Here is an 18323-nt window from a genome sequence, read left to right as displayed (position 1 = left end):
GCTCTGAGGATTTATTGAAGGGTTCCACAATCAAAGTTTTACAGTTATGACAGCTGGTTTGGTTCTGAAGGCTCTGTACACCAAAGGATATCTATGAGACAATTCTTTCTTACAGGAAAAGAGAGTTCATAGCACATGTCCACAAGGACGGGTGGTGAAGAGGAAGCACTTGTGGCTCCGGTTTGCGGGGGTAGTCACAAGTTTTCATTTGGTTTTAATGTCAGCCAAATCAGATTTAAGAATGCATTTTATTGATTGATTGTTTGATTTGATTTGATTTGATTTGATTCTGCCCTTCCAAGAATGGCTCAGGGTGGTTTACACAGAGAAATAATTAACAAATAAGATGGATCCCTGTCCCCAAAGGGCTCACAATCTAAAAAGAAACAAAAGATAGACACCAGCAACAGTCCCTGGAGGTACTGTGCTCGGGGTGTATAGGGCCAGTTATTCTCCCCCTGCTAATATGGGAGTCACTAATTTTTTTGAGAATTGTCTTTATCACATTGTGACCACTAGACTAATCTATTTTGAAAGAATATCAACTAGGATGCCCATGTTCCTCCGCTGGAAGTGGGGGTGCAGGTGGCTGGACAGAGATATACCACTTATTGGTATACTGATAAGTGGATATACCACTTCTCTACCAAACAAAAAGAACAAAAACCCTCAAGTTTGAGGGGAAAAGAATACAAGTTATGAATTAACAGTCTCACTTAAATCCATATACAGGAATACATTTCCCATACCTGAGTGGCCAATTCTTTTTAGTGACAAAATTATCAAGCAGATTATTAACATTATTAAGCATACCCCTGCTAACTTGGCAAAGAGGCACCTTTTAACGTGGAGATTCTCCTTATTTAGCAGGGGGAGAGTAACTGGCCCATACAAAATACAAAGATCTACAAATTGAAATTGAAAGGCTGTGGCAGAAAAAGACCAAAGTAATGCCAGTGGTAATTGGTGCCCTAGATGCAATTCCAAAACAACTTGAAGAGCACCTCAACACCATAGGGGCCACAGAAATCACCACCAGCCAATTACAAAAAGCAACTTTACTGGAAACAGCCTATATTCTGCGACAATATCTGTAATAACAGCAACAACATTGACAATAAAATTCAGCCATCCCAGGTCCTTGGGAAGGACTCAATGTCTGGATAAAACAAACCAGTCAATAACACCTGTCTGATTGTGTAAACAATAATAATAATCTATTGGTTCAACTCAGTTACTTTGGATATTCAAACAAGCACTTATTCTTTTCATGTTTCCTGTGCAATATATTAAGCAGGTGTTCGGTTGCCTCCCCCAACCCTGGAAGGATAAGCAAGTTCCAGTTTGATGTACACAGATAATATAGTTCACGAAATGCACAGGTTCTTCTTTTGCATGTTTCATAGGGAGCTCAGGGCATTTATTTGCCTGTTCCACTGGTGGACTCTGATGCATCCAATATTGTGGCAGCCTGAAGCTCTTTGAATTAAAGGTTGTAAACATGCTTTGCCTTTACAAAAGAAATGCTACCTAAATTATTAGACCAGAAGTGGGGACAGTGGGGGGCGGGAATCAATTGGATAATGAGAGGTTGAACAGATATACAGATCTTGTTTTGGAGGGGTGATGACTGATATGCTACTGTCACACTAGTTCCCCTACTGCAAAAATTTCATGATAACTATTCCAACATAGTGGCAGGCCTGACAACACAGAGAAGGCCTGACACAGAGAAGGCTGACAACAAAAACAAACACCACAAAAACAACAAAAGCTCTGAAATGGCACTATGGGAAACTGACAGCATTATTATTCAGTTGTTTCTTCCTTTCAAAGCAAGAACTACATACACACTTTTGAGGCAGAATTCATTCTGGGAAGCATTTAAAGGGGGCAATGTTCAATCACATTAAAAATAAATCCAAAAACTAAATAAGAATGGGTGCATGTTTCTTATCTGAGATATTATAGCCATTATACAATAGTCACGCACCCTCAGTACACACAAGAGCTAAACAGTCAAGCGGGGGTGGAGGGGGCAGGGTAAGAGAGATAATCTCATATCACCATCAAATTTTGTGATGCAGATGCTGGGTTTCTAGCAATAATAATGTGACTGGGCAGTAAGATGTATTACCATTAAAAGTGCACTGTTCGTTCATTACCTCCGAAAAATCCTCTGTACAAGCCTGTCCAATGATCCCCTAACACAACTGTTTGCACAGAACAGATTATTATACACCCCTTTTATTAGCTGCCATCCAGGTTGTACAGATTCTTTTTATCTTGATTATCTCTTAACTGACCAGAATTCGAGCTGGTTTGGGGGTGCCAGGGATGGGTTTGGGGTTTGGGGGAAAAAGTCAGACTTACTGTCTCCAAGTCACCTTAAGTGGTGCAGCGGGGAAATGCTTGACTAACAAGCAGAAGGTTGCTAGTTAAAATCCCCACTGGTACTATATACACTACATGAATTAAGAAACACACTAAACAGGTGCAAAAAACCCGTGCTCTTACCTCAGTAGAATTACTGGGATTTTGAGGTAGTTGACTTCCAGTAAATCCATGGCCTCCAGCAGAGTCAAAAATCTAATTAAAACAAGTGTGCAAGTTAAAGAATGCACAAAACATGGCATAATGTAACTGTTTCACATGCAAATAAGGAGAAAAGGTCAAACTATGGCTGATATTCTGTATAAGTTACTCGACAGAAGTCCTACTAAAAGCAAATAGTCCTTTAGAGTAACTCCTGAGTAATACTATTCAGTCACTTAGTCTAGATGTCGATCTATAAAGATATAATGCTATTATATAATGCTATAATAGTCCCCTGCTAACTGAGCAAAGAGGCACCTTTTACAAGTAGCGATTATCTTTATTGAGCAGAGGGAGGCAACTGGCCCTATCCATCCCCAGCACAGCATCCCGCCAGTGACGGTTACTATTGTCTGTCTTATGTTTCTTTTTTAGACTGTGAGCACTTTGTGGGCAGGGGAGCCTTCTTTCTTTCTTTCTGTATTTATTTATTTATATCTATCTAAAATGCTTTGGGGGGGTGGTTGTTGAAAAGTGGTACATAAATATTTGTCGAATTTGTATTCATTATCTATTTCTAAAGTGGTGTGTTGTTGAGCAGAAATCCCAGGTGCCTAAATGCAGAAAAAGGCAGGAGATCTCTGCAGTAAGGAGTTTGTAATGGCCAGAGTGTCACCTGCTAACAATCATTCCAGACAACTGCTGCACATTAATTCTAGGGAATGCTGCCAGAGTCTGTCCCTGACTGCAAAGAACAATGTGCAGATCCTAGTTCTGGGCCCAAGTAAGAATTCTGTTAGCTTATTTCCTGCTCAAACACTACACCAAGAGCCCATAGGCCGGTAGGCTTTGGGCAGGCTATTCCAATGCATAGGCTCTCAGAACAGGGTGCGTTCTTCTCCAGCATCTTTTCACTAACCAGTTCCCATCCACCCAATTCTGCTCTTCATTTAGCACCCCCCCTCACCAGACGGCAGGAAGCACTGGGATCAGAGAAAGTACACGGTTAGAGACCATTACAACTCCACAGAGATGAAGGGGAGGCTGATCCTCCCTTAGTTCCCAAAGCAACCACTGGGTCTATAGACTGGGCTCTGAAGCAGGTTACTTTGAACTAATTGATTACTGAAGAGTGGGGAATCAGAGGAAGCTCTCTCAAAGTCCAATCCACTCTCTGCCAACTATCAAAGGGGGACAAAGTGTGTTTCTACCTTTCCCCTAATACTTTCTTTTGGTGAAGCAAGTTACTCTAAAAAAGCTTCTAATGGCAAAATTATGACATCTTGATCCTTTAGCTACCTATGTTCAGAATACAAGTAATAGTGAATACAAGAGCCAGCGCGGTGTAGTGGTTAGAGTGCTGGACTAGGACCGGGAAGACCCGTGTTCAAATCCCCATTCAGCCATGAGACTTGCTGGATGGCTCTGGGCCAGTCACTTCTCTCTCAGCCTAACCTACTTCACAGGGTTGTTGTGAGGAGAAACTTAAGTATGTAGTACTCTGGGCTCCTTGGAGGAAGAGCGGCATATAAATGTAAAAAATAAAATTAAACAAACAAACAAACAAACAGAAATAACCAGAGCTTTGCACTCGCACACAACTTATTGGCTGGTATTTAATGAACATCTCTAAAATTATGTAGAACTAAGAAAACCTTTATCAAAATCCTTTGCAAGCAAATGAACAGGATTAAATCTCTTGAGAAAATATCCAATGTTCAAAACATTATTAATCAAACAGCACTAGTTCATTAATAATAATTCTTAATAATAATTTTATTGTCAATAGAATTAGATATTGTTTTAATTGTGTTTTAATAGTTTTAACTTTTAAAATTTTAATTGTTAAAATATGTTAATCTTTTTATTGGTTGTTTTTATTGTCTTGTAAACCACCCAGAGAACTTGCATTTTGAGCAGTATAAAAATATGCAGAAGAAGAAGAAGAAGAAAGAAAGAAAGAAAGAAAGAAAGAAAGAAAGAAAGAAAGAAAGAAAGACAAGTTAAAATGATCAACGTAGCAATACCAGGGGATAGCAGAATAGAAGAAAAAGAAATAGAAAAATCAACAAAATACAAAGATCTACAAATGGAAATTGAAAGGCTGTGGCAGAAGAAGACCCAAATAATCCCAGTGGTAATTGGCGCCCTAGGTGCAATTCCAAAAGATCTTGAAGAGCACCTCAACACCATAGGGGCCACAGAAATCACCATCAGCCAACTACAAAAAGCAACTTTACTGGGAACAGCCTATATGCCTATATTCTGTGATGATATCTATAATAACCACAAGAACAATATTGATAATAAAATTCAGCCATCCCAGGTCCTTGGGAAGGACTTGATGTCTGTATGAAACAAACCAGTCAATAACACCTGTCTGACCGTGTAAACAAGAAATAATAATAATAATAACAGTTGAAGCGGGGGGTGAGGAGAGATGCACAGATTGTGACCCTGACAATAGTTAGGTTAAAGCCCCTCTATTCTTCCAACATGGTTGTGATTATGGGGGTCCTGATCCAGCAGCTATTGTCTAAAAAAAACCCCACACCCTAAGCCGTCAGGTCTAATAACATTTTAAACACAACATATTATTTGTCCCAAAGATAAGGATTAAAATAGCCAGTGACCTGGAGTTCTTTCTACTGAGAAAGATACGCACCACCATTCCTAGAATATTCTACATCATCTGCTTTTTGTGTAACTTGTATTTGATCACTGGCACACACTTAAGATTCCCAAGCAACAAATGTGTATTTTCTGGAAAATTTTGAATTTTTTTTAAAAATCCATTCAAGTTTTCCTCCCAAAAAGCTACTTTACAAATTTTTCTGATACCCTGAATAGACAGTAATCTGAATTGACATTATTTATTAATTATTTTTATTTTAAAATATAAACAATTTGACCTTTTTATATAGTAAACCAAAAAATCTCCACCATATTCATTTCTCGGTATATCAAATGTTTTTCAAGTAGCCAAATAGAAACTTTAGAAAGGGAAACTTCTCCACGGAAAAATAAAGCATGGGAATTTTTCCACACCACTGGGATTTATGTATTCCGCCCCATCTGCCAAGTTTAACCATGTTTAAAGGACTGGGTGTGAGCCACAGGTTTATGCATTCCTCAGTCCTTCCCCAACGTTAATTCATTCATATTCTCTCTCCCAGCCACAAGTAATTGGATTTGATGTCAACCTTAGTTAACAGCAAACCCTCTAGTACATCTTCTAGCTTAGCCCATAAATTTATGCAGTTCTCTAGGGATGTACAAAGTGGATGTTGTGTTTTGTTTGTAGCGCAGAAAAGAAATGTAGATGGCTGGAACATTTTGTCAAAATCGCAGTCGATCTAGTTGTTTCAACGGAACAAACCTCAAAACGTTTTGAATTTTGGCCACAGAGAACAATGGGAAAACATGAAACACCCCATTGTTCCCCATGAGTAGCTCCTAGGGACACCAAAGGAGGTTGGGTGGTAGGGCATGATGAGTGCTAACGAACCCACAAAAGAAATGGACAAGCAGGCAATTTTTAACAGATGTTTAACCTTTCGCCAAAAGGGTGGGGGGAGGACAAACCAATAAACCAGCAGGCACTCTCGGTCTCTCTCTCCACTGGGCCAGGCAAGCTCAGTCTGCCACCACCACCAGTCTGTTCTCTGCTGCTGCAGTCTCTGATCCTCCCTCATCTCCCAATGTATCATCTTCAAGAGAGGCACACTAATAAGGGTTCTCTCTACTGCCCAGTCCCTTTCAATATATTTTTAAACTCCTTTTGGGCTCTCCCCTCCTTACTCCCCCCAACCAATGATTTGATTGTATGATAATAAGCCAGCCAAGGAGACCATAAGCCAATCAGAGGCCAGTGCCAGAAAACCAACCAGCAAGGGGGAAAACAGTCCTCCAAAATGGCACTCAAAACGTCGAAACATTTTGAATCTAAAAGGGGTTGTTTTGTTTCAAGCTCTAAACAGGCCCTTTATTTAAAGGGAGTTTTGTTTTGAGCTTGAGACACTTGAAATGACCCATTTCAAGGTGAAACATTTCAACGTTAAAACATTTTGCACATCCCTACAATTCTCTCTTCTTCAGAGTGTTAGTTTCATCATAAAGTTGTGCTGTCAAGTTGGTGTTGACTCCTGGAGGCCCCAGAGCCCTGTGGTTTTCTTTGGTAGAATATAGGAGGGAACATAGGAAGCTGCCATATACTGAGTCAGAACATTGGTCTATCTAGCTCAGTATTGTCTTCACAGACTGGCAGTGGCTTCTCCAAGGTTGCAGGCAGGACTCTATCTCAGCCCTATCTTGGAGAAGCCAGGGAGGGAACTTGGAACCTAGATGCTCTTCCCAGAGCGGCTCCATCCCCTGAGGGGAATATTTTACAGTGCTCACACTTCTAGTCTCCCTTTCAAATGCAACCAGGGCAGACCCTGCTTAGTTAAGGGGACAAGTTATGCTTGCTCTCACAAGACCAGCTCTAACCATTGGCATCTACCACGCAGTATGAGATGATGCCTTTTAGCACCTTACTATATTGCTGTTGCCCGATATAGGCATTTCCCATATTCTGGGAAACATACCAGCGGGGATTTGAATCAACAGCCTCCTGCTCTCTAGGCAGGTTACTTCCCCACTGCACCATTAGGTGGCTTTCGTTTCATCATACACACTCTTAACCTTTGTCATTTCTTCATTTTTATCATGTGCATTAATAATTGAGTTTGTGATAAAGAGCATGCAGGATTAACCAGAGATAATGCAACAACTGTTGGTGTGTTTCCCCACCCTATATCCTCCTGATGATTCTTCTGTATCTTACTGAATATCTTAAGATAAGCAACTGGGCTTGTGGCTCTAAGTCATTCACTGTGCTCATGGGACAGGCATTGTAATCACTCTCTTAACTTGCAACAGAGCCATTTCTCACAGTTTGTTCTGCTACTCACATTCTTAATAGAAAGTAGAAATGCAGCTACAAGATGGGCAAAGAGAACTTTGTTGTGCAAGAGTGGGCCAGAACTAGTTGGGAAAGTGATAATAGTAGTATCAAAGCCAGGAGTGTAGCTAGGGGAGAGGGGGGCCATGTTCACCCCTCTCCCTGGCGGCCCCACAGAGTAAGGGAGATAATAAAGAAAATAGGGAGGGGTTGAGCTGCAGGGACCTCAGGAGCAGGGGGGGGGACAAGTTCTTTGAACCCATTCGCTCAATTATATCTACACCCCTGAGCAGAGCTGTGTCAAATGTGGGTCACTGCATTAATTGTACACCACAAAGTGTGCACCTGCATTTTTTTCTGTGTAGCTTCCCTCAACAGGTTTTAAGAATGCAAATAGAGACCTGTCACATGGCATAGGGCTTGCTTGTTGGGATGAACTGGGAATTGGGATGAACTGAAGGACTACATGCACCTTAGGTCATTGTCTGTGCTCTGTTTCTACAATATCCATCTTCAGATAAGGGTTTTAATGGTGGCAATGATATGCTGATCTGATCTCCAGGCTGAGAACTTGTGATCACCTCATATTTTTTCAAAAGAAAATAAGAAGTCCCTTACATAGACCATTTTGTTTCACTTGTTCCTGGCGCATGTGTGCATAAACAGAGAGTACAATCATGTTCTTGATATCTACATAACTTTGGTTCACACTTCTCACAGCAAAGCAAGACTGCAGCAGAACCTTGCTAATCATTTTTTCATGGGATTTACAAATGTAAGACGGGGTGGTAGAAAAATATGATAGATAGATAGATAGATAGATAGATAGATAGATAGATAGATAGATAGATAGACAAGCAAGCAAACAAGCAAGCTATGCATGCAGTACCCTAATGCAACAGATATGCACAGTATCTGGCTCATGTGCAGCTCTACTATTGGCCTCTCAGTTTAAAAGCACAATGGGTAGCATTCATAGTGATGATCACAGAAGGACTCTTTGCAGTTGAGGTGCTCCACAAAGTTTTGCTACCGCCAGAAAGGGAGGAATCACCCAAATACATGCTGAACAAGGAGTTCTCCATTTGGACACATACTGTATGGGTCGATTGTCTAGTGGCATACTCTTCCCTAATAAGCCAGCTATATCTCTAGAATGGTCAGCATATCTCTAGAATGCCACACTGATGAGAAGCCCTCAGTCTTTCAGCCTGAGCACACTTTCTCTTTGAGAGCCTCTTCTGTAAGCTTTTACCCAGGATCATTGAGACATATAACTATCCACATGAATATGCATCTCAACAAATCCTGAGCAACGACTCTCTGTTGAAAGAATTCCTCTATCATGAAGACGAGGATTTACCATTTTATTTAAAATAACAAAGAGAACGCAGACCTGGACACAGTTAAAGGTAAAAGTGTGCCGTCAAGTTGATGGTGGCAGAGTTACCCACACCTTAGTCACTTCACAGCTGGATTACTGTAATGTGCTCTACATGGGGCTGTCCTTGAAGACTATTTGGAAACTGTGGCAGCTAGGATTTTTTCCAGAGCTACCTGCTGGGATCATATCACACCCATTCTGAAAGAACTGCAGTGGATACCAATTTGTTTCTGGGTCCAATTCAAGGTGCTGGTTTTGACCTGTAAAGCCCTTAACAGTTTGGGCCCTGGATATCTGAAGGACTGCCTGCTCCCAAGGATTTCTGCCCACTTGACAAGATCATCAGAGGGGGCTCTGCTCCTCATACCAACTGAGAGAGAGGCTCAGCTTTCAAGCACACAAAACAGAGCCTTCTCAGTCATTGCCCCAGGGCTTTGGAATGCTCTCCCAGCCAGCATCTGCTCCTCAGCCTCCATAGCAGTTTTTAGAAAACAAGTAAAAATGTGGCTCAAGCTTTTATATGAGAGTAGTTTTTACTGCTGCTGCTTTGAGTTTTGTGTGTTACTGTTTCATACAGGTTTTTAAACTTTTAAACAGAGATATATTGTTTTTATATTTAATTTTTGTACTTTTAATTTGTATTTTAATTGTGCATTGTTTTAATTATATTGTAAACTGCTTTGGGGTTATTTTAATGAAAAGCAGTATAGAAATGGATCAATAAAAATATTAAATATTATGTCAGCTTTGAGAACCACTGTGATGCATATCACATACAGATTTAGGTCAAATGTGAACAACTGTCAAATGCAAAGTTATCACAACACTGTTATTAATTTTAAAAACAACAAAAGTAGCCCAAGCAGCAATAACCAAACAGATAAACTGAATGAATGAATGACCTGGGGGAAAAGTTTGACTTTGATAAGATTGGAGGCGTAGCTATCAAAAGACATATATCTTTCCCTCCCCCGTGTGCATAAATGTCCTTCCATTTGAAAATCAAAGAGTTTCCAATAATTCATAGTTACAGCACTTTTGTTCAAAAAGGCTTTTTCCCGTTCTTTCCATGTTTCATTATATTGCTGGCAGGGGCGTAGTTAGCCCGCCGGCAGCCCGTGTGAGGCCACGGTCGGAGCCCCAATAGCCCCTCCCACTGCGTCTGACGTCAGACATGGGGGGGCATGGTCTGGCTCCTGAATGGAGCCTTGAGGCTCCATTCAGGAGAAGCAGCTTAACTGCTGAAGGGGCCGCGCGGCCCCTTCGGCAGTTAGACAAAGGCTGGTGCTGCATTTGCAGCACAGCCCAGGAGCGGCTCTTCCCTGCAGGGAAGAGCCGCTTCTGGGCTGCGTTGCGAACGCAGCACCAGTCTTAGCTCCTGAGGGGGCCGTGCGGCCCCTTCAGGAGCTAGTTAGACTGGTGCTGCATTCGCAGCGCCAGCCTTTGTTTCGCTCCCAAAGGGGCCGTGCGGCCCCCGCTCAGGAGCTAAACTACCACCCCCACGTCTGACTGATGTATGGTATGGATATTGAAGTGCACAGCTTGACATAAGCAACCCTATTTTGTTTAACTAAGCTCAAGGCTTTGCAAAGAGAGCCTTGTCAGTAGTCTTAGAAACTGTTTACTGGTACTTTTCCATGTTCCCTAAAGTCAAAGCAAACCGCTAGTGCTGGAAGATAAGGTTGGAATGAACTGGTTGGCAGTCTGCACACGTTCCCTAACCTTGGCCAGTCATTGCTATGCAGCTGCTTTTTGAGGGATACTTTGGACTATAAATGTGTTGCCTTCTGTATGGTTCTGGGTCCTGCTCTTTGACATGAGTTGAGCAGTACCTATGCTACTTAAGAGCATAATAAAGCTTTGATTTTAAGTCCTCTCATCTGGGCTGGTTATTGACTCCATCTGCCCAGGAACGAACCTCCCCTATTGGGGTCAAGGCTACCCCGATACACCAGGACGTCAGATGCGGGGGGCGTGTCAGGGCCACGAATGGCAGCTCCTGATTGGGCACGGCTCGGGTTCTTTGAACCCGTTCGCCCGATTATAGCTACGCCCCGATTGCTGGAGCTAACAAGAGACAACTTCTGTGTCACTGGTGATTTCACAACAATTAATAAAGTTTTACTTTAATTGTACTAGCTCTGTTCTCTCCATATACCTTCCACTTTAGTTTCATTGCATGCTAAATGGACCTATTGTTATGGAGATACTTAGGCACTGTAAAATAAATGCTGTTTTATGGAAGGTAGTTCAATGGACCAAGGTATGCTTAGTGAACCAGTATCAACTGAGAATACATTCTTTTTCTGGATGAAGAGGTGACTAGTTTAGTTCAGTTAAGTAGCTTCCATTGTATTTGTTTACCTGGCGGCTCATCTGAAACAACTCTTTGCTTTGTTACAAAAAAATCTAATGCTGTGTTTGTTGATCATCATCATGCATGCATATTACTGTTACTAAGATGAACTCATAGTTCAACAGTTTCAAGTTCAAACACTAGCATCTCTAATATATTGCAGTAAATAATACTGAGACAGATCTCTGCCTAAGATCTAAGACTAAGATCTCTGTCTAAGAGAGTTAAGTAGCTCTCTGTTTACCTGAGAGCTGCGTTTGACACCCATTGCCAATATATTTTATCAGCAGTAAGCTAGACAGGCCTAGATTCACATTCCAGTGACATCTCAAGATCCCCTCCAGTGTGGTTACTGCTGCCTGCACCTACCCATACCACATGGGAGAGCAAGAAATGACTGCCTATTGGATTTTTGCACACCACTGTTTGCTGCATTTTAGACAGACCAGCTGAAATAGTGTCTTCTTTATTTATATACAGCAATTGATAGAATATCAAGCTAATTTCAGAAAAGTCTCTTTTTAAAAAAATGGTATGAATCAGTAACATTTAGGCTTTGGAATAAACAAAGATAAAATGGCTCCAGGCCTTTATCCTCTGTTTTTATCCCTTTATTATGCTATCTTCCAACAAGCAACATGACAGAGAAGTTTAGATGAATGGATAGGGGCTGAGAAATAAAAGTTTATAGATCTCACTGAAAACGAGGACATTATATTTTAGATTTATGACAGTATTTACGTGATGACTGGATAATATGAGAAAATCATCTTCAACAACTTAAGACGCCCTTGACTCAATCTGAAAATGTATTAAATGTATTAAAGATCCAAATAATTCAAAAAGGTCTGCTTTCTGAACTGTTTGAGGAAATTTTACAGTATGACATACAAGAATATTCATGTAAAATAAAATAGGAAGAAATTTACAGATCGACAAACAGTGGAGATCTATAAATACCGTATACAATTTTCATTTAATCTCGAACAGCCAGACTAATCCTCTGAGTTTTCTGTTGCATGATGGAGGAGGAGTGATCTTAGGTCATCTCCCTTTTCCTCTGCGTCCCTCAAGGACACAGTTTTGGGAGGTACAGGCAGCTGCAGAGGGAAGGGCGACCTGCTGAAAATCAAGCAGGGGCGGGATCCTGGCATGTTAGTGGAGGGTCAGTCTGGATAGTTCTCTCTCAGAGAAAATGCAAAATAATTCACTTCAGCTGCATTACGCCTAGAAAACCGAGGCAAATGTATGGTACTATAATGGGCATTGCTGGAAACATAATAAAGAAGTTGGGTCGAGTGAACATATGTGGTGGTCCTTTCCATATATAGGTAAACTCTGAAGGGAAATAAGGAATAGCATTCAAGATACTGTAAGACAACAGCAACAACTGTTTCCAATACTACTATTTTAAGAAATATTAGAATTTCTTAAACATTTGGTGATGTAGACATTTGGTGTTGTTTCGTGGCCAATTTGCTCATTACAGCAAAAACTATGATGGTGGTGGTGGTGGTGATGATGCATTATGTAGATACTGGAAATCAAAACAATTTCTAATAAATTTAAGCAGAATGGCAACAAAAAGTATAGCATACTATGATTTTATGTAAAATGACACTCCAAAGGAATTTGTGGAAGGGAAATAATGGAGCAGCATTCAAATTTCAAGAGCAATGGTCTCTTTATTTTATACTAGAACATGTAAGTTCTAATACAAGACAAGTAGTACCACAATTGGTGTGACATGATTTTTATACTGTATAGGTATTAACTTAGTTATGAATATGAAATTGTGTTAATCCCTCTGCCTTTTTAAAATCCATTTTTGGTACAACCTGTCAATTTTTTAACCAACATTACCAATAAGTAAAATTTTAAAAAACAAAACTGGAAACTACCTGAGTTATAGAAGGCCTTTTCTCCTTTGTCTTTCTTGCCAGAGTGTCCAGTCCTTTAAGGGAGGAAAACAAACCCTTCTTACTCCGTACCCTCTGTGACAGAGACAGAGTTCGCTTCCTAAGAGCCGCCTCATCCCTGGAGCAGATCTAATTTTTTAAAAGGGTGGGGGGTTTGCACAAAGAAAGACAGGCATTCAGAGACATGTTCTTAATATCTTGTTCATTAAGCAAAAAGCAACCAAAAACTTAATTAAAAGTAAGTGTGAAATAAAATAAAATAAAATAAAATAAAAGTGTGAAAATCTCAGAATCCATCTTCAAGACAAGGTAACGCTCTGCTACTGGCCTCTCTATATCTCCGTTCACTTTGGTACCACATACACTAACACAGAAATGTATCACGCACATTCCTCATTCTTATTTTTTCTGAAAGAAGACTCCACTTCCACCCCCTCCAATTATTCTGAAAGATGACAAGAAGTGCAAGTTTTCCTTTAAAACATGTGAGGAGAGCTCATCTTGTGGTAGCAAGCATGACTTGTCCCCTTTGCTAAGCATGGTCTGCCCTGGTTGCATATGAATGGGAGAATAAATTTGTGAGCACTATAAGATGTTCCCTTTAGGTGATGGAGCCGCTTTGGGAAGAGCATCCTGGCATCTCCAAAATAGGGCTGAGAAAGATTCCTGCCTGCAACCTTGGAGAAGCCACTGCCAGTCTGTGTAGACAATACTGAGATAGACAGACTAATGGTCTGACTCAGTATATGGCAGCTTCCTATGTCCCTATGAGAGTTGGAGAAAGCCTTTAAAAAAAAAAACAAACCTAGCTGGGCCGGGCACAGACCATCTGCACCTCTATCCCCCCCCCCGTTTTCTTCGCCCGCTGCCATTTTCTTCCCCTACCCACCCACCTGCCACTGCTGCCACTGTTTTCTCCCCCTCGTTGCCATTTTGTTTCTTGCCTCGCCCACAAGCCTGTCCATCGATGCTTTCCTCTCCCACTGCCAGCAGATTGCTTGCGAACTCTTGCAATGCTACGCATGGGATTAGCGACGGGTGCGCTATATATATATATATATATATATATATATATATATATATATATATATATACACACACACACACACACACACACACACACACACACACACACACACACATATATAATTATAGCAATAGGCATCCTTCCTTTTGAAAATCAGGCAGCTAAAACAATTAAAGAAAAACTAGTTGCCCTACCTCTGTGAAACACCTCTTGCCATATGGTTGAATTACAAGCTTAATGGAATGCTAGCATTTTAGGCAAGAGCATCTCTGTTGGCAAGTAGTAGTTATGCTATCATTACTGCTGTTTCTCACCTTTGGAGTCAAAGGTAACAAAACATTTATTTGCTTTTTCAATAAGAATTTAATTCATATTTACAATACAACAAGTTTCCTATACCATAAGCTTTTATATGAAAAAAGGTGAAAAGCAGCATGCAGATAATGCCCTCATCTATTTCACTGCATCCATGTACAGGGAAGCGGTGGTCAATTACAATTTCCTTGAGAATGAATGCAGAGCAAAATCATCATGTGTGACATCACCACAAGCAGTTTGTGTGCTTTTTCCAATAAGGCAATATTTCCATAGTACAAAATTACTCATGTTAGAATTTTCTCCTCAAACAGAAAAGAAGATACAAACTCTGGCTTCAGAATAACTCTAGCCATGGAAGTTACTAAACATTAAAAGCACATTTGTGGGGAAAAATGTACTTGTACTTCTTATACTTTATTATACTTAAAAGAATCCCCTGCCAGCTCACCAGTGCATGAAAGGATGAGACCGAGAAGATGCCAAGCCTTCCTAGTGCTATCTTTGAAGGACGACCTGCAGCAGCCAAAAGGCTCTTTGGATTTGGTAACTCCCCACCTTGCAAGCTGGCTAGGTAACAGCGCATCCTGAAGAGATCCATGTTGAATTTCTCTAGATTCTGCTCCCACTGCTGGATCTGTTCAAATACACAAATGAAATATTAGAAGAAAATAAAGGGTTGTGTGGAGAGAGAAAAAAGCTACACATTGCAACCGTCTACTAAATTACTTCTACCTGGAATAACTTAAGGTTTGATTAGTGTCTCTCTTCCCAAAATGTATTTGATCACATTGTTTTATCAATCATCAAAAGATGCCATAAATGAAAGGGGGAAAACTAGAAGCATTAATGAGACAGAAGAGCTCCCAGAGAGGTATCTTACAGCATTTACTGTTTTTTTCTGACCACAATATTTTTTTATATAACCACACCTGATCCGATATATATAACTTGCATATTCCGAACATTTACAGTGCTAAGGTGTTCAGGAGGACCTTGTTACTCGTGGATTTTCGTGTATCTGCAGTCGGGTAGACACCCAACCTCAGATACATAAAAGGGGGGGTTAAATTTTAGTATCCGCAGATCAGGGGTGGCTGGTATCCGCCATTTTGTGCTCAGGAGCTATTTGTGGCTCATTTCAAAAGAAAAAACAAAAAACGTGATTTTTTTTCACCAAATAATGGAGGAATTGAGTCTCTTGGGGGGCACTGCTGGACCACTGGGGACCCACGAAGCATAGTAGGGAACTTTACTTGGCTTTTATTTGTGTCCCCACCCCCATTTTTTGAAGAATGGAACCCTAGCTAATACCAAGGTCCTCCTGTATGCATAGTTTGCCCAGGAAAAACCCCAAGGAGAGGGAATGATTTAATACCCCAAGTCCCAACCCAGAATGGACCATCTCAAAACCTTGCCTTCAAGAAAAAAAGCATGCGAAGATGCTCCTCCCTATATCGTGTTCACATTTCTGGATCATAATCACAGTATACAGTTGCTAAGCATGTCTTTTCCTTTAGAACACTCTGCAATAGTTTGAATATTTAAAGGCAGGCGTCTAAATAGTCACTTGCTAGAGAGGAGTTCCACAAGAATTGCTTCCTTAAGGCAAGAAATGACTAATATAGATTTATGTGGGCAGGTGAGCCAGTCAATATTTTTATGGAAGTTTCACTTTTCTGGATCTATTTCATGGTGATTTATGATTATATGTCTCGATATCGCAAGAGGTTTCCACCATCCACATATAAATACCAGTGCAATTCCAACATTGGATCTCTAAATTCAGAGCTATTGGGTGCAGATCCCAACATGATCTATAGTAGTAAAACACCACTATTCTAAAAGCACTATAAAACATCTAACAGCACCTTGTGGAATGTCATGTAATGCAATTAAGGACAGGGGAGGAGTTCAAATGATATGCCACAAACCCCTCCTGCTGCCTGTACTATTTGCAGCACCAGTCATGGTACCCAATTCAATACTGTAGTAGCTGCAGCTTTTTCTACAGAGACATGGACTCAAATTTTCAGAACCAGGACTCAAATTTTCAGTTCAGAGTCCTGAGGTCCAGCCCTTGTTCAAATATGTTTTAATAATAAAACATCATCCTTGAATTGTGGATTGACTTGAAGTAGGACTTAAGGAGAAGGTGCTTCAGGAAAGATTAAAATAAAAAAAAATTAAATATCTTTGATTTACAAGTCTCCCTGAAGTGAAATCTGAGCAAGTAGTAAATGGCACATGTGACTTGTTCCCAGACAACTCATTTAACCTGGCAAAATTTGCCACCTGTACCAGGACAGATAGGAATGATGGGATCTTACTCTTGTAAGTCTTACCTCTTGTAAACCTAACCAATACAAAATAGAAGTACAACCTCACTAGAAGCCTAAATGGTTTCTAGTTACGATCAGGGTACTACAAGGATACGGATTAGTATATTTTGCATTTCATCTCTTTGTTTTAAAAATATTCTAAGTCAAAAGGGGTAGGTGGGTGAGCATGCATGTGTGTGTTATTTTAAAAGGTGACATTATAAACTTTTGTTTTACATATGCAGAATGTGTTCCAGAGGTGACAAGATGAATATTGTGTAGGAGGGAATAAAATGTCTTTTCTTATTCCTAAGAGCAAAACCATTGTTAACTGATTCAGGCAGTAAACACAACTGCCTTCTGGATATACATCTGATTAGCTGGCAGGAAGCAAACAAACATTCAGAAGAATCTGCTGACTGCCATTAGCCCCCCACCTAATTCCTTTTCCAAGTTTAAAAAACTTTTAGCTTGCAACATATTACTCTGTATATTCAATATATACAGAGTAATACTAGAGGAAGCACTTTGTAGAGTTGCATCAGGCAGAAATTCACCAGGGAAATATCTAGCAAGTGATTAGGGAAGCTGCACATGTTGAATGTCTGCCCGGATGCAACCCTCCCCAGTCCAGATGAAAGACCAAGACAAAGTGAGGGTGCATGGAGCCCCATTTCTAAAGCCAGTATAATATACCAAACTTCACAAAGCATTTTCAGCTTATATGGTGCATAAGTCAAGATGGGCACTTTAATTTGGAATTTCCATGCTTTTTAGAGCATGAGTTAAAATGTAAAGCATCTTAACTCTTATCTTAAATCGAAGGATTTTGGATTACTGAATTTTCAGCCTTTTAAAAAGGGAATATCTACCCACTGTGAGGAAGAGAAGTGTAAAATGTCACTTATCCTTTAACTAAAATGAAGTCATAATTTCCTTCAAAAATATACAATTAAATGAAATTAGTGGATTCAGTAACAGTGACAATGTGACCCCACCTCATGATTGCTACAACAGTGAATGAAGACACCACAAGAAGCAGATAATTTCTGTTCACTTAAAATGTGTACTTCATATCTCTTTTTCTTTTTTAAAACACACAAATTTGGTGATAGTGATGGTACCACTTTAAGAATTTAAGTTAGGTTTTGGAGGGAAACATCTAGGAATGTAAAGTGGGTGGAAGTAACAGTCTCTCACTAAGAAAAGCTCACTTAGCAGCAGGACTTCAAGAATGCCGTACAGTTTACCAACCTGAATTGTTAATAAATGTAGATAGTTATGTGTAACAGCCTTGCCTGGTTCTTCAAAAGAAACATCAGTTAGTTAAAAACAATTGCTTTAGATTCAGTGTAGAAAACTAGTCTTTGTAGAAATTTCCCACAAATCCCACAGTTCTCCTGCTTGATTCATATCTTCAGGGTGGTGTTGAAATCAGATCTTTGCAGCTGTCTCCATGTTAATGTAGGCCTCGAGTTGATGTAGTTGCACAATAATACTCTGAATACACACAGAAATTGTGTA

At 40.2% G+C, this 18323-nt stretch overlaps 1 protein-coding gene across 5 annotated transcripts in view; it reads right to left on the bottom strand.

Annotated features, from left to right (window-relative positions):
• Window positions 1-18323, bottom strand: part of TIAM2 (TIAM Rac1 associated GEF 2) — a 243443-nt gene that overhangs the window by 98971 nt on the left and 126149 nt on the right. For all 5 annotated transcript variants that reach the window (XM_053293460.1, XM_053293483.1, XM_053293477.1 and 2 more), the window contains 3 exons: window positions 14930-15115; window positions 13119-13265; window positions 2518-2589 (listed from right to left, as the gene is read on the bottom strand). In XM_053293460.1, the coding sequence (XP_053149435.1) occupies window positions 2518-2589; window positions 13119-13265; window positions 14930-15115 (405 nt within the window). The remainder of the gene's footprint in view (window positions 1-2517; window positions 2590-13118; window positions 13266-14929; window positions 15116-18323) is intronic.

The sequence above is a fragment of the Hemicordylus capensis genome, chromosome 1, assembly GCF_027244095.1.
Source record: "Hemicordylus capensis ecotype Gifberg chromosome 1, rHemCap1.1.pri, whole genome shotgun sequence".
NCBI lineage: Eukaryota > Metazoa > Chordata > Lepidosauria > Squamata > Cordylidae > Hemicordylus > Hemicordylus capensis.
Note: the sequence above shows the minus strand (reverse complement) of the source record. Positions and strands in the feature narration are given on the sequence as shown.